The sequence below is a fragment of the Nilaparvata lugens genome, chromosome 6 (assembly GCF_014356525.2).
Source record: "Nilaparvata lugens isolate BPH chromosome 6, ASM1435652v1, whole genome shotgun sequence".
NCBI classification, from domain to species: Eukaryota; Metazoa; Arthropoda; class Insecta; order Hemiptera; family Delphacidae; genus Nilaparvata; species Nilaparvata lugens.
The window spans coordinates 28,093,113-28,120,686 of record NC_052509.1 but is presented as its reverse complement, the minus strand read 5'-3'; the positions used below and the strand labels follow the sequence as shown (position 1 = coordinate 28,120,686).

The following is a 27,574-nucleotide window of genomic DNA, read 5'->3' as shown; positions in this document are numbered from 1 at the left end:
AGAGCTTGATACACGCTATGAATATGGAATTGGTTTGATTAATTTATGGACATACAATAGTGTACCGAATATAATCAAAAATGTCAACTCATCTTTTAAGTATGGTGATAAATTGATTGATTTGGATACAGGTTTCTATGAAATTGATCGTAAAATGAGTGAAATAAAGAGAAAATTGAATGTTGATAGTTCAAATCTCATTCTACAGGGGAATAATACAACAATGCTATGTGAATTAAAAGCGGATAAAGATGTTGATTTAACAATGAGCACTTCAGTAGCTGATATACTTGGTTTTGATAGAGAAATTCTAGTAGCAAATAAATGGCATTATTCTAAACGATTAGTGTGCATCACAAATATAACATTTTTCCAGATTAGTTGTAATCTAGCATGTGGTAGTTATCAAAATGGAGAAGAGGTTCATACAATTTTTGAATTTCTTCCAAAGGTTGCACCTGGTTTTCTAATAAATGAATCGCCAAATCCAATTATTTACTTTCCATCGAACACACATAGAATTCAATCTATTGTAATTCAAGTAGTTGATCAGAATGGTAAACTAGTTGATTTCCGCAGCAATAGTATAACAATAAGAGTTCACATTAGACAGAAGAAGTGAGAGAGAGAGGAAAGATGAATGCTAGGTGTGTTAGAACGATGTGTGTGTGTGCATTAGTTGTGTGTGAACAACACAAGCAAGAGAGAGGAGTGCTGTGAAAGAATGGGTTTCGTTATTTATAACCTGGTGCCAGGTGCAAGTAGGTCTGCTAGTTGTCCGCCACTTAGTACTTATCAGTCCGTGAAACTGAAAACACATAATCGAGCAAGGTTTTTAGAAAAGCTTGGTTTTAAAGTAAATTGGAAATATGTCATTAACACATGCAGCCACAATTAGCGACATAATACATGTTGAACAAGATATATACTATTATTCAGATATAACAAAATTTGATTATCACACTCATGCTCCATATGGTTATTTGAAATTTCATAACAATGATGAGATATGCTTATCAAAATCATCACATGATCTTATTTCCTTAGTTGCAAAATCTTTTCTTATTGTTGAAGGAAACATTACATGTAAAAAGCTGGGTGAAGAAAAAGAAGACCCACTTGTTGATGCACAATATATGCTCAACTCAAATGCAGAGGCACATATGATGGGATACGTTTTGAATTGGCAGGTACAGTTGTTGCAAAGAGTCGGCTAGTGGGTATTCCATAAAAGCATATTAAGTGAAAAAACAAATTGATAAAAATACATATGAGCTAGCAGGTTTCAATAAGGAAGGATTAAAACTTAGTAATAATAGCTTTGCATTTTGTGTGCCATTAAAATTACTTCTACCATTTTTTGAGGATTTTCAACACGTGATTTTGAATATGAGACAAGAGCTTGTACTATTGAGATCGGCAACAGATGTTAATTGTATTAAATCTTCTAATGCTACAACAATGTGATTAGAAATGGCAAAACTGCTTTGGAAAGTACCTTATATTCATGTAGATGATCATTTAAGATTGAAATTTCTAAAAACTGTCAATCAGGATAGACCGTTGAAAATTGCATTCAGAAAATGGGATATTCATGAATACCTGCAATTACCCAGTTCAACTTCCACTGTTTGGACGATAAAGATGCCATCAAAGGCTGACACACCACAATTTGTAATATTAGCATTTCAGACCAACAGGAAAAATGTAATGTCAAAGACAATGTCCAATTTTGATTTGTGCAAATTGCATGATGTTAAACTTTTCTTAAATAGTGAATATTTACTGTATGATTGTGTAAATGGAAACAAACAACTTTTGTATAAAATGTTTTTAGATTTTGCTCCTAGCTGTTATAATTTAGGAATTCATACCGAGCATGGTACAGATGTATATTATAAAACTTCTACTTATAACTGTGCAATAGTTGTACTCAATTGTTCACATCAAGCTGGTCATTTAACATCGTCAACAGACATTTGATTGGAAATGGAGTTTGCAGAAAATGTACCAAATTTAACGTCTGCATATTGTATTTTAATAAGTGACACATTAGTGGAATATAAACCATTAAGCACATTAGTTCACAAAGTTCAGTAATTTAATGCAAGAGTGTGTTTTATGAACAGAAGAGGAGGAGGAGGAGGGGCATATATATAAGTGTGTGTTTGAACAGTAATTACATCAGTGTTCAGTTGAGATGAGTAGCTTAGATATTCCTCAACTGCCATCGTTATCATCATCATCATTATTGTCAAGAGCAAAATTTGATGCATTTGTACATAGAATGTGTGCTGGCGATGGGCAACAGAAGATGGATGAAGAAGGGAGCAGCAGCAGCAATTCGACAGAGCTTCGAGAAATTGGAATACAATGCGACATGGATAAAGAAGAAGAAGAGGCGGCAGCGGCGGGAATGGAGAAGAATTGGCTTGAACAGAAAACTGATTCTTCTTTTGCTGTAGTCGAGTTACATTTTTTCAAAAGTGATGATAACTTTATCATTATTAAAGAGGTAGCCATAATCGATCACAATCTACGCCATATTGTTCTACACTTTAAATCACCATTTGCAAAAAAATTACTGAGTAGAAAAATGTATCATGATGTCTGTTGGCTGGAACATAATTAACATAAAATTAGATGGGATCAAGGTGATTTGACTTATTCTGATGAACTGTTAGCATCATACTTGCAGAATTATTTCACAATCTATACAAAGGGAAGAGAAAAATCACAGTTTTTGAAAAGGTTACAGGAATGTGTAAATGAGGAGCAGGTAGAGCGGTGAACATGGAAGGGGGAGCAGCAGAGGGGGGTAGGCGAAGCAGCAGCTGTTGGTTGAACACTCAGTCTTTAACCGACAACAGCTTAGTTCAGTCACAAGCACGCAACGAGAATCATGGATTATCAACAGCAGAATATCAGTGGAAATGATTGACATTTCAGTATGAAATCTTTCAATTATATTTCAAAAATGGAATATCTGATGGTCTCACTCAAAGATCTTGTGCATGATTCATGGTACCATGTTGTACACGCTAGATTGGTGAGAACACAACAAGGACAACGTATCATCATGAGGTTATACAATCTTGACAGCAATGGTGACTATTATTGTGAAGTTTACTTACCTGAGAAATTTCTAAGTGTTTTGAATGTGCAAACACTTGATGATTTCAACAAACAAAAACTCTATCTGAAATGTATACAGCGAGTAGGTAAATCACCTCTTGTTCTTTTAGGCCATGCCCCTTGTCTCCAATTGGTCTTTTGCAGAACTCTCAAATGTACACTACTTTTGTTTGTGCATGCGCCAACAAATTTTGTTGTTTTTTTTCACAGCACTCATTACCAGAGCTTACCTTGTCTAAATACAGCATTTTAATGCCTATATAATATTTAACTAAACAGTTGGTAGCTATGGTACTATTGCTGTCTGTTGAGACCAGGACTGGAAGCAGCTCCAAGCACCCAGATAAAAGCCAATTCTTTTGTCTTGACATCTATGGAGGGGGCTGTGGGAGGGAGAGTGGCAAGGACTTTGACTTTGAAGCATTTGTCAAAGTTCTTGTTGACAACCTTTAAGTAGTACCATCCTGAAAGGTTGTCAACAAGAACTTTGACCAATGCTTCAAAGTCAAAGTCCTTGCCACTCTCCCTCCCACAGCACCTTCCATAGATGTCAAGATGAGAGAATTGGCTTTTATTTGGGTGCTTGGAGCTGCTTTCAGTCCTGGTCTCAACAGACAGCAATAGTACCATAGCTACCAACTGTTTAATTGAATTGAAATAAATTTCATCATATCATAATATATTTCACAGCTATCAAATATATATATATATATATATTTTAAATGTTCAATAAAAATGAAAAATGAATTTCATTCAAGTTCAATTCTACAATTCCTTTCTCCAATTTTGGTCTAATCCTTTTTTGATTTCTAATTTTAAATCTTCTCTTTTCTATCAATTCATAAGCTACACCATTCCTCATTCATAACTCACTCAAATCTTAAATATCTTGTTTGTAACCGTCCCCTAAATACCCTATAATATCCCCTGAATCTGTACCCTTTTTCTCTCCATCCATCTGCACCGTGTAATCTGTGGTCTCTGCTGCTACAATTGAGTCTCTGTGTGTACTCTGTGGTCGACCATTGGATTCAAAACTGTAGTCTGCTTGGTTGAGGAAGGAGACTCAGTCTCCGAAAATTTCACCCTATTTCTAATGTAAGTTTTTAAGTGTTATCAATCTATTTATATTGTGTCTCCTGTTTTAATTTATATATATATATATATATATAATATATATATATATATATATATATATATATATATCTATATATATATATATATATATATATATAATATATATATATATATATATATATATATATATATTATATATATATATATATATATATATATATATAGACCTATATATATATAAATTAATAGATATAGAATTGGAATAGTACTGTACCATTTTTCAAACAAACAATATAGTTTTTTGAATACAGTAGCCTCTCTCTTAACCGGACACCTTTTAACCGGACATCGGTTTAACCGGACTACACTCCACAGAAGTGACATCTCTTTAACCGGAAAATAATTATCAGCACATCGGTTCAACCGGACTGGATTGGCAGGAAATGGAAACTGCTGTTACAACTTTTCTTGTGTTTTGTGTTCACAGATATCATAATAAAGCGTCTAGTTTTATTATTTTTACGTAAAAGTCATTATTGGCTTATAAACTACAAAATATGTGTACCAATTTAACGACTTTTAGGGAACGTCGGTTTAACCGGAAAAAACATTATCCGGACTGGCCTCGGTCCCGATGAGTCCGGATAAGAGAGAGGCTACTGTATATAGAACAATTGATCATTTAAAGCACTATACATTTCGGGACTTTTTTCTGTCCCATCTTCAGGTACAAATTCAAAATAAATAAACATCGTAATATAAGATGTCATATCTTCCTTGTACTTGTCTTTTTGAATTCATCATTTTCTTGTAATTTTGTTACTTTGTCTTGACGTTTGTAAAGATTGAGACGTGACCTAGTCTCCATTGTTTCATTTATTTTAGTGTTTTGAATAAGTTCTATTTTCTTTCTATTGACTTGCTTGCAGTACTGAGTTGTTCCAACTCACTACCGGCACACAAGTTTTCTTTGCCGGTAGTGCCATTATGTAAGTTAGAATATTTATTTTATTAATCTGTATTATGGTATGGCAGAATAAAATGAATTAGATTCAATATTGACTAATTCAAGATTATTAAAACAATGTCTATCAATTTGTTGATTATAAAAACATAATATAAGGTTCTCAATGTTTAATGTTTTGAATACTAAGGGCCGGTTCCCGAGCTCGGGATTTAGCTAAGTTCTAGACTTTAATCGGCTTTAAACTCTGGAGTCAGAAAATTGGCTTTCCGAGTCAGAGTGTTAACATAGTCCAGGACTCAAATAGACCCTGGAGTTGTTGATGAGTGCACTCTAGTGTGCTACTACAACATTGTTAAATAACCTCTATGCTCGTATGCTCATTGTACTTTGTAATATTACATTTTTTCTTGATTAAAATCAAATCTTCAATTCGAGATCTATAAAACTTGATAGTAAATATCAGAGTAATTGATATGCGGGAAACTTTTAACTGAGAATTCATCATAAATAATTGTGTTGCACATTCAATGGTATCACCGAAACAGAGTTAACATAATTAACAGATCATTATAAATATAGAGGATATATAAATTTAAAATAACAGTTTCGAAATAAAGTTTTATTGAGAACAAATGTAAAATGTAAATTCTAAACTTGTAATTTTTAATTTTTTGGAATTTAATATTGGTGACATGTTCATAACATCGTCACTGGTTTGAGGTGTGGCTTTGCTCTGGACTTGTTAGGTTCTCTTTAAAAAATGATGGCTGGCTATGAAGGTGTTTTGTGCTCTCTGAATATTTTTCTGTTTAAGTGAAATTTTTAATGTTTTAATTTGAGATTTGAACAGTTGTATGGTGTTCTAAGTTTGTATAATTTGATTTGTGTGTCTACAAGCCTATAGCCATTGTTTTCAACTATATAACTGGATAAGTATTTCAGCTTGTAATGATGCTAGATGTTTAAGTGTGTAAGGTATTGTTTTGTGGATTTGTGTTGTATATTGCCAAAATTCTTATGAAGATTATGTAATCTGATTATGTAATCTATTATGTAAAATCTGACAAAACATTTATTGGAACGGTTCCACTTGTTACTCATTCCGTTACTACGTAGACATCATGTCATCATTTTCCGTCTGCGCTGTCCGGTGACGTCACAGTCATGGTTCTATGGCACTGCTCTAATCAAGTTGGTTTCCTATATTATTCGTATTATTTGTCGTGTTATTTGTCGTTTCAATTTTAATATTTGTACTATTCGATTTTTTGGAATTTATTTTGTCTTTAGGCATCTTACTTTCTAGATATTTGTTACTTTTTCACCAAATGTTTGTAAACGTGTTACTTACGTTTCTAACACATCCGGCATGTCCCTTTTTCCAACCGAGCATTAGCTGTTTCCTTGTCTTTCAATGGAGTCTAGTCGGTGTGTGCACATCTCGCGCCCGGTCTAAACTTTTCATCCAAATTCATCTGATCTACGCAACATTTTTAAAGTGTGAATTATTCCTTCAAATTAATTCGTTCATTCTATTCTTCAATTGTGATTCAATTATTCATCGATTTCTTCACTTATTTAGTCTGATAAACTTTGTCAAAATTGCAACCTCATGTGGGCGTTTTTCGCTATTCATCTGATCTACGGAACATTTTTAAAAGTGAATTATTCTTCCAAATTAATTCGTTTATTCTATTCTTCAATTGTGATTCAATTATTCATCGATTTCTTCACTTATTTACTCTGATAAACTTTGTCAAAATTGGAACCTTGTGTGGGCGTTTATCGCTATTTATCTGATCTACGGAATGTTTTTTAAAGTGTGAATTATTCTTCCAAATTAATTCGTTCACTCTATTCTTCAATTGTGATTCAATTATTCATCGATTTCTTCACTTATTTACTCTGATAAACTTTGTCAAAATTGCAACCTCGTGTGGGCGTTTTTCGCTATTCATCTGATCTACGGAACGTTTTTAAAAGTGAATTATTCTTCCAAATTAATTCATTTATTCTATTCTTCAATTGTGATTCAATTATTCATCGATTTCTTCGCATATTTACGCTGATAAACTTTGTCAAGTTCACAACCTCGTGTGGGCGTCAATTGCCATTCTTCTAGCGATTGGCTTCACCTCTTGAAACTCAAACTTTCAAGTTCATCATCTCTACCGTTTGGAAATCAATCTAAAAATTCCACAACTTGAAGGTCGGATTATTCGTTTGGAATTCTACATGCTCCTGCTTACATTTCCACTGGGGGATTTGCCTGCTGTGATGGACGCTTCCATTCTTGTCATCGCATGGCCAGATCACATCGTCGCTTGCTGATGTCCTGTTCCTTTGGGTATTGCGGATTCATTGCCTGTCTGCCTGGCTGCATCTCCTCTTCAAAATTTTATTCAGGTTACGTAAATCGTTCTATTCAATTTTCATTTATGTATGTATTACATAATTGTTTTATTGATGTCTATCTTGACATTCAATTCATTGAGGCCACCGACGCCTATTAATTGTTTTATTGATGTCTATCTTGAGATTCAATTCACTAAGGCCACCGATGCCTATTAATTATTCTATTGATGTCTATCTTGACATTCAATTCACTGAGGTCACCGACGCCTATTAATCATTCTATTGATGTCTATCTTGACATTCAAATCACTGAAGGCCTATGCCGCCTATATAATTGTACTCAATATTAACAACTATTTTCATTGGATTTGACAGCTACCCTTGGCTTTACAAGTGATATTTTAAGGCCACTGACGCCTATTAATTATCTATTGTTGTCTATCTTGACATTCAATTCACTGAGGCCACCGACGCCTATTAATTGATCTATTGATGTCTATCTTGACATTCAATTCACTGAGGCCACTGACGCCTATTAATTGTTCTATTGATGTCTATCTTGACATTCAATTCACTGAGGCCACCGACGCCTATTAATTGTTCAATTGATGTCCAACTTGACATTTAATTTACTGAAGGCCTATGCCGCCTATATTTTAATGTACTCTATTTGTTGAGCACTATCTACAGCTTATTGTCATTTATTATTATTCCTTTTGTCAATTGATGTCTAACTTGACATTTAATTTACTGAAGGCCTATGCCGCGTATATTTTAAGGTATTCTATTTGTTGAGCACTATCTACAGCTTATTGTCATTTATTATTATTCCTTTTGTCAATTGATGTCTAACTTGACATTTAATTTACTGAAGGCCTATGCCGCCAATATTTTAATGTATTCTATTTGTTGAGCACTATCTACAGCTTATTGTCATTTATTATTATTCCTTTTGTAAATCATTAAGATTGAACTTTGCAGCAATAACTTTTCATTATAGCACTCAATTTATATTCGCAATTCAGGTATCATTAATATTACCTTTTCGATTATTGTCAGGCTTCAATGGTCATTAATGTCATTGACCTAATTTCATTTAAATTTTGTATTTCTCTAACATTTTATATCACATGTTGTAATTATCCCAAGATTTTTGACTCAATCTACTTACAATTGTTTTTGTATGTGGCCATCTGCCTATTATTATTTTATTATTATTAAATCTTATCTTGTTGACTCATTTGGTCTTTTATTGGCGTACTTACCACACTTCAAGCTATCAGTATTTTTATGCACAGAATTCAAAGATTTATTTGTAGGTATTAATACCAACTATCATTCACAGTCCACTGCCCTAAATTTGGATTCTGTCACAATGTTTAATGTTTTGAATACTAAGGGCCGGTTCCCGAGCTCGGGATTTAGCTAAGTTCTAGACTTTAATCGGCTTTAAACTCTGGAGTCAGAAAATTGGCTTTCCGAGTCAGAGCATTAACATAGTCCAGGACTCAAATAGACCCTGGAGTTGTTGATGAGAGCACTCTAGTGTGCTACTACAACATTGTTAAATAACCTCTATGCTCGTATGCTCATTGTACTTTGTAATATTACATTTTTTCTTGATTAAAATCAAATCTTCAATTCGAGATCTATAAAACTTGATAGTAAATATCAGAGTAATTGATATGCGGGAAACTTTTAACTGAGAATTCATCGTAAATAATTGTGTTGCACATTCCATGGTATCACCGAAACAGAGTTAACATAATTAACAGATCATTATAAATATAGAGGATATATAAATTTAAAATAACAGTTTCGAAATAAAGTTTTATTGAGAACAAATGTAAAATGTAAATTCTAAACTTGTAATTTTTAATTTTTTGGAATTTAATATTGGTGACATGTTCATAACATCGTCACTGGTTTGAGGTGTGGCTTTGCTCTGGACTTGTTAGGTTCTCTCTAAAAAATGATGGCTGGCTATGAAGGTGTTTTGTGCTCTCTGAATATTTTTCTGTTCAAGTGAAATTTTTAATGTTTTAATTTGAGATTTGAACAGTTGTATGGTGTTCTAAGTTTGTATAATTTGATTTGTGTGTCTACAAGCCTATAGCCATTGTTTTCAACTATATAACTGGATAAGTATTTCAGCTTGTAATGATGCTAGATGTTTAAGTGTGTAAGGTATTGTTTTGTGGATTTGGGTTGTATATTGCCAAAATTCTTATGAAGATTATAAGTTGATTTGCTCTGAAAACTGGATTTCTCATTCATAAGCAATAGATCCATTCATAATTTATCAAGAATCTACCATTTTGGAGCCGATAACTTCCTTTAGGTTTATAGGTGAGAAATGCTATCCAACCTATTTAGAAGAAATTGGTAGCACGGTAACTTGTTGGTCTTGGAATGTTTCCACAGTTTGGAGCTTGTAAATATTGTTCTAATAAATTGAAGTTATAATTATAAATCTCGTCAATTTGATTACTCATGGCCTACACATTAGATAAACATGGTGTCAGGTGTGGGTGTAAAGTTGTGAGTTGATTTTTTCAACTTGCACATAGATGAGAAATGATTTTTCTTGTTACAAGAAAAACAAAACTTACCATAAGCAGGACATTTATTAATGGCATATGGTGTGGTCCTCGTTATAATGGCAGTGGATAGAGATAGAAAAAAAGTGATGCCGATTCTCTGAATTAATTAATTATATTTCTACACTGTCAAAAACATAATTGGCATCGTTGTGGACCTAGAAATGGATAGTACCACCGGTTTTGTCGAATGATAGACAAGGATATCAAAACCAAAGTTGATCAAATACTGTCATTATAACGTGGACCTCACTATAGCCAAGTTTCCATACAACAGTATACATACAGTATGGAAACTTTGCTATTACCCTGACGCTAAAATCCGCCATCTTGTTAGGAAGCGCCGTATTGTAATATAGTGAGGTCCACATTATAATGGCAGTCTACAATTGACAATACTGTTGCTGTCCTTTTCTATCATTCAACAAAACAGATAGCACTATCTCTCTCTCCCTTTGCAATGTTGTCTATTTGCCAGAATATTTTATATTTACTTTTGACAGTGACTACAAAACTAAACAAAAAATTCTCAGCCACTTTTTCTTCATTCTATCAAAATACTTAAGTACACAAGTTGTATAATTGATTTTAAATGTATTTTTGAAACAATGAAATAATCTTTAAACATTACCGTATGAGAAACACAAATTAAAATACTTGAAATGACATTTTATAAGTTGATAACTAAGATCCTAGACTTCATCCATGCTTCAGTTTGCCTACCTGTATAGGTTAGAACTACTCCTACCAGTATATTAAATAATATTGAAAAGTTATTTCAGAATTGATCCATTGAAATTACTTATTTTTGAATAGGATTTCTATTTTTCCATTATTTTAAAAATAAATTGGAATATGATACCTACCAAATAACTCAATTTCTGTTGTTTTGAAATTCAGATCGGTGTATTGCAGCTTTTAAAATTAGCCGCCATTTCAGGTTTGTATAAAAATAAAAATCTAATCTCAGTTATGAAAGCAAATTTTTAATAAAATTATTTTCTTGATCAATTCGACATTAAATCAATTATTTCATCGAGGAAATGATAATTATTATCGGATTGAATTTAATAGGATGAATTGATTGATTATTAACAGCTGTGTACAGTCAGTGGCAAAATGGAGAGAATTGGCAACGTTTTTCTCCTATCTTTCTTCACTGCCATTATAACGTGGACCTCACTATAGTATTGATGTTAGGTTCGGATCACTTAAATGATCCGGATCGATTGATCTCATTCACTGCCACAAGCCAATCAGAAGACCAGGATTGGAACTTCTCAAGGTCACGTGACGTGTTTAGTATTGGCGTCATGTAAAAAGCATTGGTTAGATAGGCGTTTGACTACAAGTTTCCATTCTGTACCTATCCTGCGGCCGAATCACAGTATACATACAATACAGTATGGACACAAACTGTATGTATACTGTGATTCGGCATCGGAAATTCCGTTTCGGTATAACAAAAGATCAAAATAGAAGATCAACAAACCACTCTCTGTCTCAGACAGCACCGTATCGCGCATGCGTTAGCAACGGGTTTTTCCAATTCCATTCAGTCAGTTCTTCGAATGTAACGTTCTTTGTGATGATGGTTACCGAGCACTGTAACTGGAGCCAATCGTCATTCTATTTGATGAAGATATTATTATCCAATGATCATTTATCATTAAATTCAATATAATAATTAATATATTATCATTTTATTTTATAAAAGAAAGAATATCTTTGAAAAATATAATTAATAAAATATAACAGTTGTTATTTAACTGATGTTAAAAAACACTATACCCTAACTAAGTCAGCATAAATATTGTCATTTCAAAACAAAAACCGAACCCTCAACCTCCCCTTTCACATTTAAAACATCAATAAACATAACTATTTGAAAAACCTCCAATCCCTTCCAGCATATTGCAATTTCAAAGCAAAATCCTAACCTATCTTTCCACCTTTGAAAATCAAAAAGCATAATTCTACCTGGACCCTAGCCCTTTCTAGCATATTGCAATTTTAAAGCAAAAACCTAACCTAACCTTATGAAGCATTATTGAATATAATCCAAAAAAAACCTAACCACTAACCCCTTATCCCTTCACATTCAATAATTTAGATTTCAAAGCAAAATCCTAACCCCCTAACCTATCCTTTCACATTTGAAACATCAAAAAACATAACTCCAACTGCACCCTAGCCCCTTCTAGCATATTGCAATTTCAAAGCAAAAACCTAACCTATCCTAATAACACTTTATTAAATGTAACCTAAATTTAACCTAACCTCTAACCCTTTCACATTTATTCATCATCTTCAGAGCAAAACATTAACATTTGGTTCATTTCATGAACATGTTCATAAACATGTGGTTCATTTCATGAACATGTTCACAAACATGTGGTTCATTTCATGAACATGTTCACAAACATGTGGCTCATTTCATGAACATGTTCACAAACATGTGGTTCATTTCATGAACATGTTCACAAACATGTGGTTCATTTCATGAAAATGTTCACAAACATGTGGTTCAAAGCAAAATCCTAACCCCCTAACCTATCCTTTTACCTTTGAAACATCAAAAAACATAACTCTACCTAGACCCTAGCCCCTTCTAGCATGTTGCAATTTTAAAGCAAAAAACTAACCTATCCTAAAAAAACATTATTAAATAATAAAACGTAACCCCAAACTCTTTCACATTTGTTGAACGATAGACAAGGATAGCAACACCATTGCAAATCGTACACTACCATTATAACGTGGACCTCACTATAGATACTCAAAGAATACTTTTGAATAACTATGTTATAACTGTGACTGTTGCTGGCCGTTACTCTGTTTCTGAGACAAAGAGAAGCTGCTAGAAGATCAAAGATCAGAATAGGTACAGAATGGAAACTTGTAATCTAACCAATGCTTTTTACATGACGCAAATACTAGACACGTCACGTGACCTTGGGAAGTTTCAATCCTGATCTTCTGATTGGCTCGTGGCCGTGAATGAGATCAATTGATCCGGATCATTAAAGTGATCCGAACCTACCATCATTACAATGCGGCGCTTTCTAACAAGATGGCGGATTTTGGCGTGAGGGTACTAGCCAAGTTTCCATACTGTATGTATACTTTGATTCGGCATCGGCAATTCCGTCTCGGTGTCGGTATAACCAAAGATCAAAATTTGATTTAATCAAAACATTCAGGACCTGCAGAGGTTTTTACAGATTTTTGAGTGGTTGACAAGTTATCTGTAGAATCACCTATTAATTGAAAGCAAGACAGTGCACGCCCAATTTAAGCTTGAATTTTTCAATGTTATGAAAGCATTGAATAGGCTTGTACTAGTGATGACGAAGAAAGGTTATGACATCGAGTGTAGAAGAGTGTGGAGTGTTTTGTTCAAGAAAGTTTTGTTGCATAGAAATGTGTAAAACTGTAAAAAATACTATTGCAGATTAATTTTTAGAGTTTGAAATTATCTTGAATAAGCCAATGAGCAAACTGATTCAAGGTACAAAGACACAAAAGGTACACTATGATCACTTGATGCATTTCAATTGGTTATGTTAGTATCTAGCCTACTGTATGTCTTTCGGGGGGTTTCAAATTAATTCCTCACCAAGTCTAATAGATTACCATATTAGATATACTTTATTTGTGCTTCTTTAGCCGTAATATATGGCTATAGTACCGTACTCCATACTTACTTCATACTTCGTAATGAGATCTATGCATTCTGTAGAATTTGGGCTAGAGTTGAGAATGATGTAGCCTATGACTATGGTACGGTAATAAAGATTCGTAACTCAATTTTCTTTTATTTTTTTTTAATACCTAGTTTTTTTACCTTAGTGAGATCTATGCATTCTATAGAAATTGGGCTAGATTTGAGAATGATGTATTTTAATGTAGACTCAATTTTTATTTCATTTTTTAAATAGTTTTTAGTTAATTATTTATGTCTGACTATACATACTGATCACCCCTGTTTTTCTTTTAATTATCCTTGCGGTGTTTTATGTAAATAAACAGCTTACAGCTATTTACTAGACATTTCAAAAAATCGTATTCTTAGGCTATATAATTTCGGCTCCAAATTGCTATACATGACTGTTGAAGTCTAACCTATTGGAATATTCTCCATATTTGTAGTCTCTTTTTGAGAGGTTGTTATTTTATAAAAAATTGATTAGTTTTCCCTACTATTGTGAAATATTTACTTTACTTCTTTGGTCCTCCCAACGGTCCTATGTCCGAGGAGTCGTCATAAATAGTATTTTGGATTAGTCCAGGTGTCCTGTTGTATTTTCTTCAACATACTCCGCTATTGTGTAGTAGGGTCTTGCCATGAGGTATGTCTTTAGGTTTTTCGGGAATTTCCTTGTAGTAGCTGTGGTTTTGATATATTGCCGCAATATATACTGGTAGTATATACTACACAATAGCGGAGTATGTTGAAGAACATACAACAGGACACCTGGACTAATCCAAAATACTATTTATGACGACTCCTCGGACATAGGACCGTTGGGAGGACCGAAGAAGTCACAGGATTTACAACCAACTCCCAGAAAAAATAAAAAACTACGCGCTACTAGTGGGATATCTACAAGTATCAAGTAATATTGACCTTCCTCAACACCACCTCATAAAGACTGCTAAATCACTAGCCTAAACTGGGACTTTACTTTTCTATAGAAATTGACTGATTTTGCAGTCTTTATGAGGTGGTGTTGAGGAAGGTCAATATTACTTGAGTGGTACTAAAAAAGCCCAGGCCGTGTGAAAAGTCATCTTGAGTGGTACACTGATGATCTTACCAGACTCAAGGGAATCATGCTTGTCCTAAAAGATAGATGTGAGCGTGGCAACGGCGATGACAGAGAAAGATACCGTCGGGCCAAATCCATCTACAAAAAAAGTATTGAGCAAGCTAGAAAGTTGGCAACAGCAACTAAAATTGAGAGTGCACCAAATCGCTGCAAGGCTGCATGGGATGTGATAAACTCACATAGATCAATGCCGAGGAGACAACTTGACTTTGCAAGTCCTGACTCTTTCAACAGTTTCTTTATAGAGTCAGTGAGTGCATTGCCTGTTGTCCCTGAGGATCCAGTTGAGCTTTTGGCTGCACAATTACCACCCACGCACGCTCGTCTTTCTGTCTTCTGTCCAGTCACTCCAATGGCCCTTAGGAGGATAATCCGGACTTTTAAACCATCCAGGAGTCCTGATATCTTCGGCATGTCTGTTTATATGCTTCGGGAGGTGATTGATTCTATTTCAGATCCCCTGGCAGCAGCTGTCAATGACTGCCTGACAACTGGTGTTTTTCCAGATTTCCTGAAGACCTCAGAAACCGTTTCTGTCTACAAGAAGGGGGACCACCAGAGCCTTAACAACTTCAGGCCAATTTCAGTGACTCCAGTGTTTGGAAAGGTGGTTGAAGCAGTCATCAAGCCCCAGCTTGAGAACTTCTTTGAAAGACAAAACCTTCTTTCAAGTATGCAGTTCGGTTTTTGATGAGGGAGATCTACTGTGGATGCAGTAAATAAAGTGGCTGAATGTATTGGACAGGTGTTTGAGAATGGAGAGTCTCTGGAGCTGACCTTGTGCGACCTGAGCAGAGTCTTTGATTGTGTTGACCATTGCATCCTGATTGAGAAACTGTGCTACTATGGTGTAGTGGACTCAGCACTATCCATTCTGGAGTCCTATCTGGCAGGTGGTGTCTCTGGGTGGAGCTTCTTCCTGTCCACTCCCTGTGAGCCACGGTGTACCTCAGGGATCAATCCTGGGACTAATCCTATTTATAATAATGATAAACTACCTCGACAGTGATGGTTCAATGCTCTTGTTTGTGGATGATACACCATTGATGTCATCTGGCCATGACCTTCAGCAGGTGTTGGAGATGTCAGCTGAACATCTGCGTTGTTCAACTTCATGGTTCCTGGCAAACCGATTCCAGTTGAATGCAAACAAGACCCAGCATGTCATCTGCAGCTTGTCAAGAAACCTTTCTGGTGATCAAGACCCTGTCAAGCTGCTGGGTTTTGTTCTAAACAATGAACTCAACTGGGCCAGCCATATTCAGCATGTGACCACAAGACTGTCCAGAATTTGTTTTCTGCTGCTGAAGCTGAGGGGTCATGTGACTGAGGCCTATTTAGTCATGGTGTATCACACGCTCTTCCACTGTCACGTTTCCTATGGCCTACTCATGTGGGGTCATTCAGTAAAGGTTGTGGACATACTGAAGCTGGAAAAATGGGCTGAATCATCACCCCAAGCGATTATCGTGCACACTGCAAGCCCCTTTTTGTTAGACTTGGTATTCTAACAGTGGTCTGCCACTACCTACTTCTCTGTCTAATGTATGTCAAGAAGATCCAGCAGTACATGTTGACTCAGACTGATGTGCATGAACATAACACCAGACATCGAGAGCTAATTGATATTCCCAGAGTACGCCTTCAGAGATCACAGGTGTGCTACAGGAGTTCGGCATTGTGATACTTCAATAGGCTGCCTACAGGAGTAAAACAGTTGGAATTAAGAGCGTTCGAGAGAGTTGTATCCAAGCACTTGAAAAGCAAGGCGTACTACAGTGTTAGTGAATATATGAGTGATGATTTGTCGGAAATGCTGTCTTGCTAAACATGCCTTTTGTATGTTTTTGTTTTGTGTATTGTATTTTATGTTTTTGATGCCATCGATCCCATATTATAGGTAAAGGATGCAGATTTAGGTATAAAGGTATAAAGGTACTTGGTACTTGTAGATATCCCACTAGTAGCGTGACAGCGCCGTGGTCGTCATTGGTTGGCCTTGCAGAACACACAGTCATCATAGAATTCCTGCAGGCTATAGAATGGCTTTGTTGTAGGTGTCTCTTCATTAGGTCCTTGAAGGCGCCTATGCATTCAATATTTTTTATTTCTTCTGGGAGTTGGTTGTAAATCCTGCTGCATAAAGTATCTGGGCCCCTTTTGTGCCAGTCCAGTTCTCACTGCCAGTATATGGGTGTCATTATGTTGTCTTGTGTTGTATCCATGTATATGTTGGCTCCGTTGGAAATAGTCTGGTCTTCTTTCAACCACCAGAGCTGATTCAAAGATAAGGAGGGCTGGGAGTGTTAGTATTCCAGTCTCAATAAACAAAGGTTTGCAATGTGCCAGGAAGTTTTCATTGCATATAATTCTAACAATCCTTTTCTGCAGAAGAAGCACACGTATTGCGCTATGACTGCTCCCCCAGAATGTTATGCCATAATTCATTATGCTCTGGAAGCAGCCATATTATTACACCTTCATTAGTATTTCAGTGTGGAGTAAGGTTCGTAATCGGCACATCATGTAACAAACTGCAGTAAGTTTCTTTGAAATAAGGTCAATGTGAGTCTGCCACTTAAATCTGTTGCTGATAGTAACTCCTATATATTTTATATTTTTATTGACCTTTACACTAGATCCCTCAAATCTGAGAAGAGGTGTTGAATCATGCTTATTTCGGTTATAGAACTGCATAACTCCAGTTTTCACTTTGTTTAGACTATTAGCATGGCACCAATCACTCAAATTTTTTAATCCTTCCTGAGCTCTGATATGGAGGCTTTTCATATTGTCTTCCTGTATTAGGTGACTGATGTCATCTGCGAACAGCCACACTTTTCCCATTGATATATCATCAGGCATGTCGTTTATATAAAGTAAGAACAATACCAGGCCCAAATTTGAACCTTGAGTGACTCCAGTGTGTATTGGCGGTGAAACGGATGATTTATAGCATTTATTCATTCCATCTTGTACTGAGTGTCTTATATCATAGAGGAACAATAGCATAAGTAGATATCCCATGGTATATGGCATTCATGTCACAACTTTTACTGTTATCTCAAGCCTATAGTTCACATAGTTCTTTCCTGTGAAGCTTTATGAAGCTGGTAGTCTCTCATATTGTGCCGTTCATACACTCTTACCCGGTCAAAATAGTAAAAATCGACAATATTCGACAGTAATTGGCTTGAGATAACAGTAAAAGTTGTGACAAATGTCCTATAACATGGGATATCTACTTACGCTATTGTTTCTCTATGCTTACATTTACAGTATGGGTTCTGTTCTTCAGGTAGGTGGCAATTCATCTTCATGGTTTATTCTTTATTCCTAGGTTTGACAATTTATGCAGGAGTATGTTATGAGAGAGAAGGTCAAAGGATTTCGTCATATAAAATATATAAATTTGTTCTCCAATTTCATCAAGATTCTCATATATTTCAGTTATCATATTGAAGATGGCATCGGTTGTGCTCCTGTTTTTTCTAAAGCCGTATTGGTATTCATTGAACAATTTTATTTTTTCTAGGTAGGGTATAAGTCTCCTAAGAAAAGCAATTTCTTATATTTTAGAAAAAACACTTTGAACTGCAATGGGTCGATGATTGCCCACTTGGTCTTTCTCATTTTTTTATGTACAGTATAATGTTACTTTTTAAAAATATAAATAATTTGAATTTAGTGCTGAACAAAACATTGATACAGTATAATCAAATATATAAATATTAATAGTCAAAAGTTCATTTGTCGATATATCGTTGATAATTTCAAAATAATGTTGGTAGGTTAGATGCCAACACAACAAAGTTATTAAATATAAAGTTTCCAATACTAAAATTTTAAAATAAAACACTTTAAAAGATAAAATAATTGATAATTTTACTAAATAAATCAAAAGAACTGTACCAATTACATTAACACAAATTTCACATAATTTTATCATTTATAGGATTTCAATAAAACAATAAACAAAAAGCCAAATATAAATTTAAATCAAATAAATAGCATTTTTATTAAATTTGAACAGTAAATAAATAACAAAAAGAATTACTCTAATATTTGGAGGGGAGAGTGGTATAAAGTTGCGTACACATATTCGCGCTCCCAACCAGCACCGAGCATGCTCCTCCCTCGTACCGCCCTCGTACCACCATCGAACCACAGTCGCACCGCCCACGCACCCATCATGAACGTTATGGAAGATGTTAGATCTTCTTGTGTTCCCCGGTCGAACCACTGTTGCTCCCCGGTCGACCATCAATCACTCTGCTGGAGTGACGTTCGGTTGCGGAGCAGAGTGAAAGTCTGTACGCACCTTAAGAGGTTATGGTAGTTAAAAACTGGAAGGAAAGAAGCAAAGTCTTGTTCTGTTTTGTACTTTTCGTTATGGTAGACATACAACCAATGTCTTTGTTGTGTGTAAAAAGACTTAGCTAGTGCAGTTTTATTATTAAAGGTTTATCATGAATTGAAATGTAAAGTGATATAACTGAAAAGAGAAAATGTGGTAATTAATGTGGAGATGAAATGTAGTTTTGAAATGGTTAAATGTTATTAAAGTGGAAATCAAACTTGACACACTTTGTGGGATAGTAGGCTATTATTCTTTTTATTATGAATTGGAAGAAAAATGACATAGAGTGTATTTAAATTATTAACTTCTATCATTAATTGTATGTTTTCTAAGAAGGGTGAGTCATTATCATTGTCATTATTATTATTTTGTATAACCTATGTACGGTATTGTAAATTGAAATTGAACTTATTTTTAAGGACTGTGTCCAAGAACATAAAATTGAAATAAAATTAAATATGTTATTATTTTTACTATCAATTCCATTAGGTTATCATTTTCATAATAAAATTTAAAAATCCCTTAGGCTTTATGTAAGGAACTGTTTTGTTTTGGATTATGCTTATATTGTTAGCATATCGTCAGCAGCTAATGTTGGTAGGTTACTCTCATCATTTATATTGTAAGTTTCCTCATTGTTGATGCCATCATTGAATATATGTCCATCAACATTAATCTCATTCACCAACCTACCTAATTTTGCATTGATTGTTAAAATTTGTTCATTTGTCTTATTAGACAAGACCTCGACTGTATTGTTCATTTTAGCAATATGTTCATTTGTATTATTAGACAAGACCTCAATTGTATTATTTAAAAGATTCATATCTCCCCTTACAACTTCTAATTCATTTTCAATTTGCTGCCTTTGTGTAATTGAATTATTACTCAAGTCTTCTATTTTACTGTTCACAGCATTCATATCTTTCCTTACTAAATCTAAATCTGCCTTTTTCAAATCCCTGTTTCAAGTTTTGTCCCATATCAGATATAGATTCTAGCATACCTTCCTTAAGTGAATTTACCATCTCGTTAAATGCTTCTATCTCCATTTTCGATCTTCCAAAACTTCATGCACAATATTCTTTTTTTTAAGGATTCAATCTCACTTCTGACACTAATGTTGTAGATGTGCTTTTTAATTGTCACTTTATTTATTGAAAGTTTACATATTAAGCAAGATCAAAATAAAATAAAACATATTTGAACATCTCTCATCAAAATCCAACTTAAAACTCAACTAGCTATTTTCTCATAAACAGTTCGTTACCAAAAACAATCACCCTGGCAACCGGGTCAATATGATTAGTGTCCATGCAGGCCTTGCCTACATCAGTATTATTATTTTTGACCGAAGCAAAGCTGAGGTCTTAGTTTCGACTCAATCGGCTTTTGTCTGTTTGTTTATACCATAGTTACAGTCGCAGTTATTGTCCGATTTGGATGAAATTTGGTATGCAAGTTCTTTGAAACAGGGTGCAGAAACGTATGTGTAATGATTTTTGATAAAACCTCTGGTTTTTTTGTAATATTTAAACTAACCTCAAACTAACCTCAATCCAGAAAGGATGTGTCTTTAAAGATACAGCAATTCATTCCCATACTTTTTCGCATCTATTGTTACGAGCATATGGTGGTCGAGTTGGTTAGACCATTGTCTCTCACACTGTGGGACCCAGGTTCAATTCTCGTTCCTACCAGTTCCTACCTCGTTTTTTTTTTGCAGATAATACTAATATTGTTTTATCTTATTCTAATAATATATCATTATAAAATAAATTATTATGATTAGATAGAATAATTAAATTGAATCTTATTATTATTATTATTATTAAATTGATTTATCAAATTAATTATTGGATAAATTATTTAAAAAAATCTTCATTGTATTGGAGTCGAATACTGCAGTTGTAGAGAAAAATTTGTATGTAAAGGTTTAAAGGTAATTTTTTTCCTTTTTGTGTAGTTGAGAAGTTGATATTGTGGTAATTATTCACATTAAATTAAAAAGACTAAACGATTAAATTAAAGAAATTGTAAAAGAAAAAACAGATTTATTGATACTTAGAAATGCCGGTTTCGGTAATTACTAGGGATGGGTATCGAAAGACAAAACATCGATGTTTTGAACATCGATGTTTTTTTCATCCTAACATCGATAAGTGAAAAACATCAAACAGTAAACATTGATGTTTTTAAACATCATTTATCGCCCTACGTTTTTATGGATGATACTATTAGTCCAGTCAATATAGACATAAAAAGGGGGGTGTGCTTGCAATTTATATTGTAGTTCTGATTTTTTAATATATTATTTGGGTACATAAGAGAAGTCCAGAACCAATTTCTTCATGCAAGATTTCCTTGTGCTAGATACAAGATAGCCCAAAAACCTCATATTTTCGGCTAATTTTCCAGTTTTCAGCTATTTCTGCCAAATCTCTCCCAGATTATATAATTCTGAAAAAAATGAGATCACTCGGAACTCTCTATCTCCAATGAGTACTTTGTTATGATTTTTCAAAAATGAGTAAAATTTGAAGAAAAAATCAATTTTGATGAATTTTAGTTTTTAATCAACAATATCTTCCGATTGTCACAATTTAGATGTATATTTCAAAATCCCTCTAGGCGTATTTTTGTGCTATACAATCTGAGATCAGCTAGAGCGCTCTATGTCATATAGATTTCCAGGTACACCTGACAACAATGCTCCTTGTATTGTGGAAAACACCTAATTTTCAGCTTCAACCATCATCACTATCTACTTTGTACTCACATTGATATTTCGCACAATGACATGAGTTCGTGGGTAAGAATCACCCATTAGATGCACTTAATTTCAGTATTTCCTAGTAGAGGCACGCTTAAGGACACCTCAAGGATCAAAATTTCAAACACTTCTAATTTACTTTTGACACATCAATGCTCAGATTTCATTGTACTACACTTCATTCTTCTCGGCTCGACAAGGCGGTTCAAAATCATGCATCAACAGTCAAATTCGGTCAAAAAATAGAAAATTTATTGTTGAGTGTAGGTACTTATTCATATTCAATACATAAGAAATGGCCAATTTCTATATTCAAAGCTATGTATCTCGGTAACCCCTTATTATAAAAATTATTACATGATCTTGAAATGTACAATAGAATTTTCTATTTCAGCTGCTGTGAACAATTCATGAAAAATATGTTTGTAAAGTGAGATTTGATTGTTGAAAAAAATCCGGAAATTGTAGATATTTTTCTCATATTAACGGTTTTGGCAGTTCTATAATAGCGAAAAGTGATTCAAGATGGATTTTAGGCAACTGAGTTCGTAGAGGATGAATTTATCTACAATTTGTAATCAATCGTAAGCTTCTATGATGTATCAGACTCGTTTTAGAAACTCTTGATCAACAGTAAAATTACGAAAAAAATGTAAAAACTGAAATCGCCATTTTTAAAATCCTAGCTTCCAAATTGTTTTGGAATCGAAAGTATTATTTATTGGAGAGGGTAGAGGGGTACAATTTTCACATTCTCACTAGATTTGGAAATTTTATCAGAAGTATTTCACAAAACATGCAACTTTGAATATAGAAAATTGGTCATCAGACTCGTTTTAGAAACTCTTGATCAACAGTAAAATTACGAAAAAAATGTAAAAACTGAAATCGCCATTTTTAAAATCTTAGCTTCCAAATTGTTTTGGAATCGAAAGTATTATTTATTGGAGAGGGTAGAGGGGTACAATTTTCACATTCTCACTAGATTTGGAAATTTTATCAGAAGTATTTCACAAAACATGCAACTTTGAATATAGAAAATTGGTCATTTTCTGTGTATTGGAATATGGGCTTAAGTACACTCAACAATAAATTTTCCATTTTTCGACCGAATTTGACTTATTATGCATGATTTTGAACCGCCGTGACGAACCGAGAAGGATGAAGTGTAGTACAATGAAATCTGAGCATTGTGTCAAAAGTTATGTGTTTGAAATTTTGATCCTTGAGGTGTCCTTAAGCGCGCCTCTCCACTAGGAAATACTGAAATAAAGTGTATCTCACGGGTGATTCTCATAGAACATAATCTCAAGAACCAGTGTCGTTGTGCGAAATATCAATCTGAGGACAATGCAGTTAGTTGGTGATGATGCTTGAAGCTGAAAATGAGGTTTTTTCACAATACAAGGAGCATTTTTGTCAGGTGTACTTGGAATATGAGATAGATCGCTATACCTGATCTCAGATTGTAGAGCACAAAAAGAGCTTCTAAAGTGACTACAATTTTATCTGGAACTATTGTTCCAATATTTCAACAGTTACTAACTGGAATCACAGCAATTTTGGACTTGTGGTATTCAAGTAACAGTCTTTCGAATAATTGAAGTCAGGTTGTGACTAGAAAGATACATCAACTCTAGTTCACAAGATTTGTCATCTTCATGGTTTAGTCTGAAACCTCTCGGGATATCCTTGAGGATTCGGTCTTGAAATTTCACCCTAAGCTAACTTTAGCAATCATTGATACTCATCGTATTCATTCAATACCTGATAGTTTTTTTAGGAAATGAAAATGGATTAAGTTTTTTTATATGGATATCTGCACTCCTTACAATACGAGGACCTCTTTTCCAGAGCTAGATTCATTAGTGTTAAACACATGTTGAGGAAATAATTGTAGTAAGAAAAATTCTTTCTTTCTAAGAAACGAAAGAATCAGACCTCTTATTCAATTCTAAATAACTAACTATCTAACCTTGACACGGGCCACAGAAGTAATGTAAATCCTCAAGAGTATCCAACAGTCTCACATAAAAATACAGAGAGCCTGATTGAAAAATAAAAATAGCAATCTGCAGGAAATCAAAACTTATGCGAGATTTTTCACAAGAGTGATCTATATTCACAAAAAACGCTAAACAGAATACTACACTAAATATGATAGAGATAATGATTGTAATTCTGTTACTATTGCTTATTGCTCTCAAGATAATCATCTTCAAACAAAAAAAAAAAAAAAAAACTTGTATCAAATTATTAAATTAGAATTGCTTCTACTTTTTAGTTGGGAAAAACATCGGATGACCGATGTCTAGGTGAAACCATCGATAAGTGAAAAACATCAAACAGTAAACATCGATGTATCGATACCCATCCCTAGTTATTACACCATTGTCAATCTTTGATAAACTCTGATAAAGACCAAAACCGGTCTTTCTGAGTATCAATAAACTGTGGTTTTTTGACAATTTCTTAGTCTTTTTCATTTAATAGGTCATTTAATTTGATATAAAGGTACCTCCTTGATGAGTCCGGTGTCCCTGGAAACAGTATCTCTAGCACTTTCAATTGAGAAAATAATAGATGACAATCATGGCTAAATCTTCACAATATACTGTACTTACTGTACTGGCCCTTCTCATTAGATTGAAAGTTGTATTCATGAGCGAGGTCTACTGTTCGCAGAACTACTAGTTATTATGAATTGACAGAAAACTGGCATAAAATGTATTTGAATTATTAACTTCTATTAATTGTATGTTTTCTAAAAAGGGTGAGTCATTACATTGTCATTATTATTATTTTGTATAACCTATGTACGGTATTGTAAATTGAAATTGAACTTATTTAAGGACTGTGTCCAAGAACATAAAATTAAAATAAAATCAGCATATTACTAAATTAAATATGTTCTTATTTTTACTATCAATTCCATTAGGTTATCATTTTCATAATAAAATTTTAAAACTCCCTTAGGCTCTATGTAAGGAACTGTTTTGTTTTGGATTATGCTTCTGACAGTGGTAAAAATTAAAGAATTTTATTTGAATTTTCATATTTAATAAAAATATTAAAAAAGATGGGTGTGGCAACAGGTGTTACTTTCGATATTTTAATTGGATCAGGGAACTGGCCTTGGTCAAAAGATTTGTTTATCGAAGTTGATAGGTGTCCGGCTATTGAGTCTACACATACCTGCATAAAACTACAAGCGATATCATCCACACTAGACTTGGCTCTTATTTGATTGACAATTTACAGATCCTTGATCTCTTTTGTGGTAGTTGGCCAGAGCTGGAAGTCACTATCTGATATTTCATGGGCTGTATCAATGTTGGGTTCAATTGTGGTGCCAGTTAACTTCTGAATTTCGGATATGAAGTAGTTATTGAAAATATTTGCCACCAAACCAGTATCGGTTGTAGCCTTCTCATCTTGTTTCAAGCATATATTGAGTGGATTCTTATATCATCATTTGTGAAGCTTTTAACAACATTCCATGAAGCCTTACTTACATTTTTTGATTTCTCTATTTTGTTTTTGTAGAATTTCCTTTTGGTTGTTTTACACAGGTAGGAGTATTACTTCTTAGCTTCTTTGTACTCATTTTATAGATTTTGTCCTCCATACTTGTGTTTACGCCAGTATAATTCTTTCAACTCATCTCTTGCTTCAACAATTTCACTCTTCATCAATCCAACATTGAGTGAGTCCTTCCTTTCTCTGTAAATCATCTTAGGGAAGCAGACTTCAAATATATGTGGGAAATTGTTGTAGAAGAGCTTAAAGCTTTTGCTTGCATCGTAGATATGGCAAGAATTCCAATCCTGGTTTGAGACCAATGATTTAAACTGGTCCTGATACGGTTTGGTAAAACTTCTTTTTCGGTTCTTCTGTTCAAGATACTATGAGACTTTAGTATTATAATACTTGGATTAATTTACAAGAGTCATGGATTGAGTGTCAAATAGTAACTCAAATCAAAATCAAATCAAACTCCACCCCCGGTTTTGTTTTCTCTATGAAAATTAGCAGCAATAGTATAGTTCTCAATTTTTACAGACTTGTATTTCAACTTATTGAGCCAAGTCTCAGCTAAACAAACAATGGTACATCCATTGTCATACGAAACAGATTCCAGCAATTTATTTTTACCCGTCAATGATCTTATATTCATAGACATGATCCTAGTATTTTCACTATTGTTGTTGTATTGTGTTTTGTTTTTAATGTTATTGCTTTTTCCTATTTCATGGTCATTTCTGATTTGCGCAGGAAGTGATGGTTGCTATGAGATGCACTCAGTAGGGGCTCCAAGATTCTTTCACAAGAACTTTAATCTATTGTTATTGTTATGTGTGTAATCCCTGAGACTAAATGTCATAAGCTGAGTTTCATCCTTGTTTAATTTAAAGCAATTTGCTCTGAACCACTTGAAAGCTTCCGCCAAGGTATCAGCTATCATCCTATACTATTAAACGACTAATTTATGTTTATATGTTTTAAATTATGTTTATATATAATATATATATATATATATATATAATATATATATATATATATATATATATATATAATATATATATATATATATATATATATATATATATATATTTGTATGTGACCGGATCTCGAAAACGGCTCTAACGATTCTCACGAAATTTGGAACATAGTAGGTTTATGATATGAAAATTCGATTGCACTAGGTCTCAACCCTGGTATAACTCGCTGAAGGACATTAAAAGGATAAATACGTCTTTGGAAAAACAGCTGGAAATTTTGTCGTCTGTCTATACCGTAATGAAAGTGAGTGAACGAGTGCATGTGTGGGATCATTCAGCTGATCTCACGAGAAGAAAAATTCAGCAAGAAAAACTTATTTTCGTTTATTTCTCTTTTTTAGAGAGCATGTTTACTTCAGAAAGTCTAAAAAACTAGATGCTGTTAGTACAGAATAGTACATAGTATACTAATAAATATTGTAGCAAACATAGTATATATGATTCTAAATCGAATTCATAGTATATCTATTTGTAATTGATGATGTGCTTGTTTTTCGAAGAGGGAAAAAATTGTTATTTTGATAAGTGATAATGGCTTAACCTACATTTTGATTTGGACTGTAGTATAAATTTGAAAAGGGACAGTTTTGAGCATAAGCCTGTTGTGCCTCCTCATATAACTGTAAAAATAATTAAACGACTGAGAAAATGTATAAATAAATATAAACTATAAATTTGATCTTTCGTTACAAATTTTCTATGCTTTTACACTCCAGAGCAAAGCTCGGTCACCCGATATTATTATGTAAAGTACGTGCATCTGAATGAGAATTAAGAAAAGTGGTGTCATAAGCATACAACACAGTCTTGCCGTTGATTGTGAGAGGAAGATCATTTATCATCAATACAAAGAGGAGTGGTCCCAATATTGATCCTTGGGGGACGCTGTACTTTACTTTAGCAAGATCGGATC

At 33.9% G+C, this 27,574-nt stretch overlaps 2 protein-coding genes across 2 annotated transcripts in view; both read left to right on the top strand.

Annotated features, from left to right (window-relative positions):
• Nucleotides 1–13,268: 13,268 nt before the first annotated feature.
• The window catches only part of LOC111051673 (putative uncharacterized protein DDB_G0277255), a 30,111-nt gene continuing 15,805 nt past the window's right edge, over nt 13,269–27,574 (top strand). The window contains exon 1 of the mRNA XM_022338220.2: nt 13,269–13,662. The gene's annotated coding sequence lies outside the window, so the exon portion shown is untranslated. The remainder of the gene's footprint in view (nt 13,663–27,574) is intronic.
• On the top strand, nt 14,971–15,657 carry LOC111053736. The gene has a single exon (XM_039431416.1). The coding sequence runs from the start codon at nt 14,971–14,973 to the stop codon at nt 15,655–15,657; it is 687 nt and encodes a 228-aa protein (XP_039287350.1).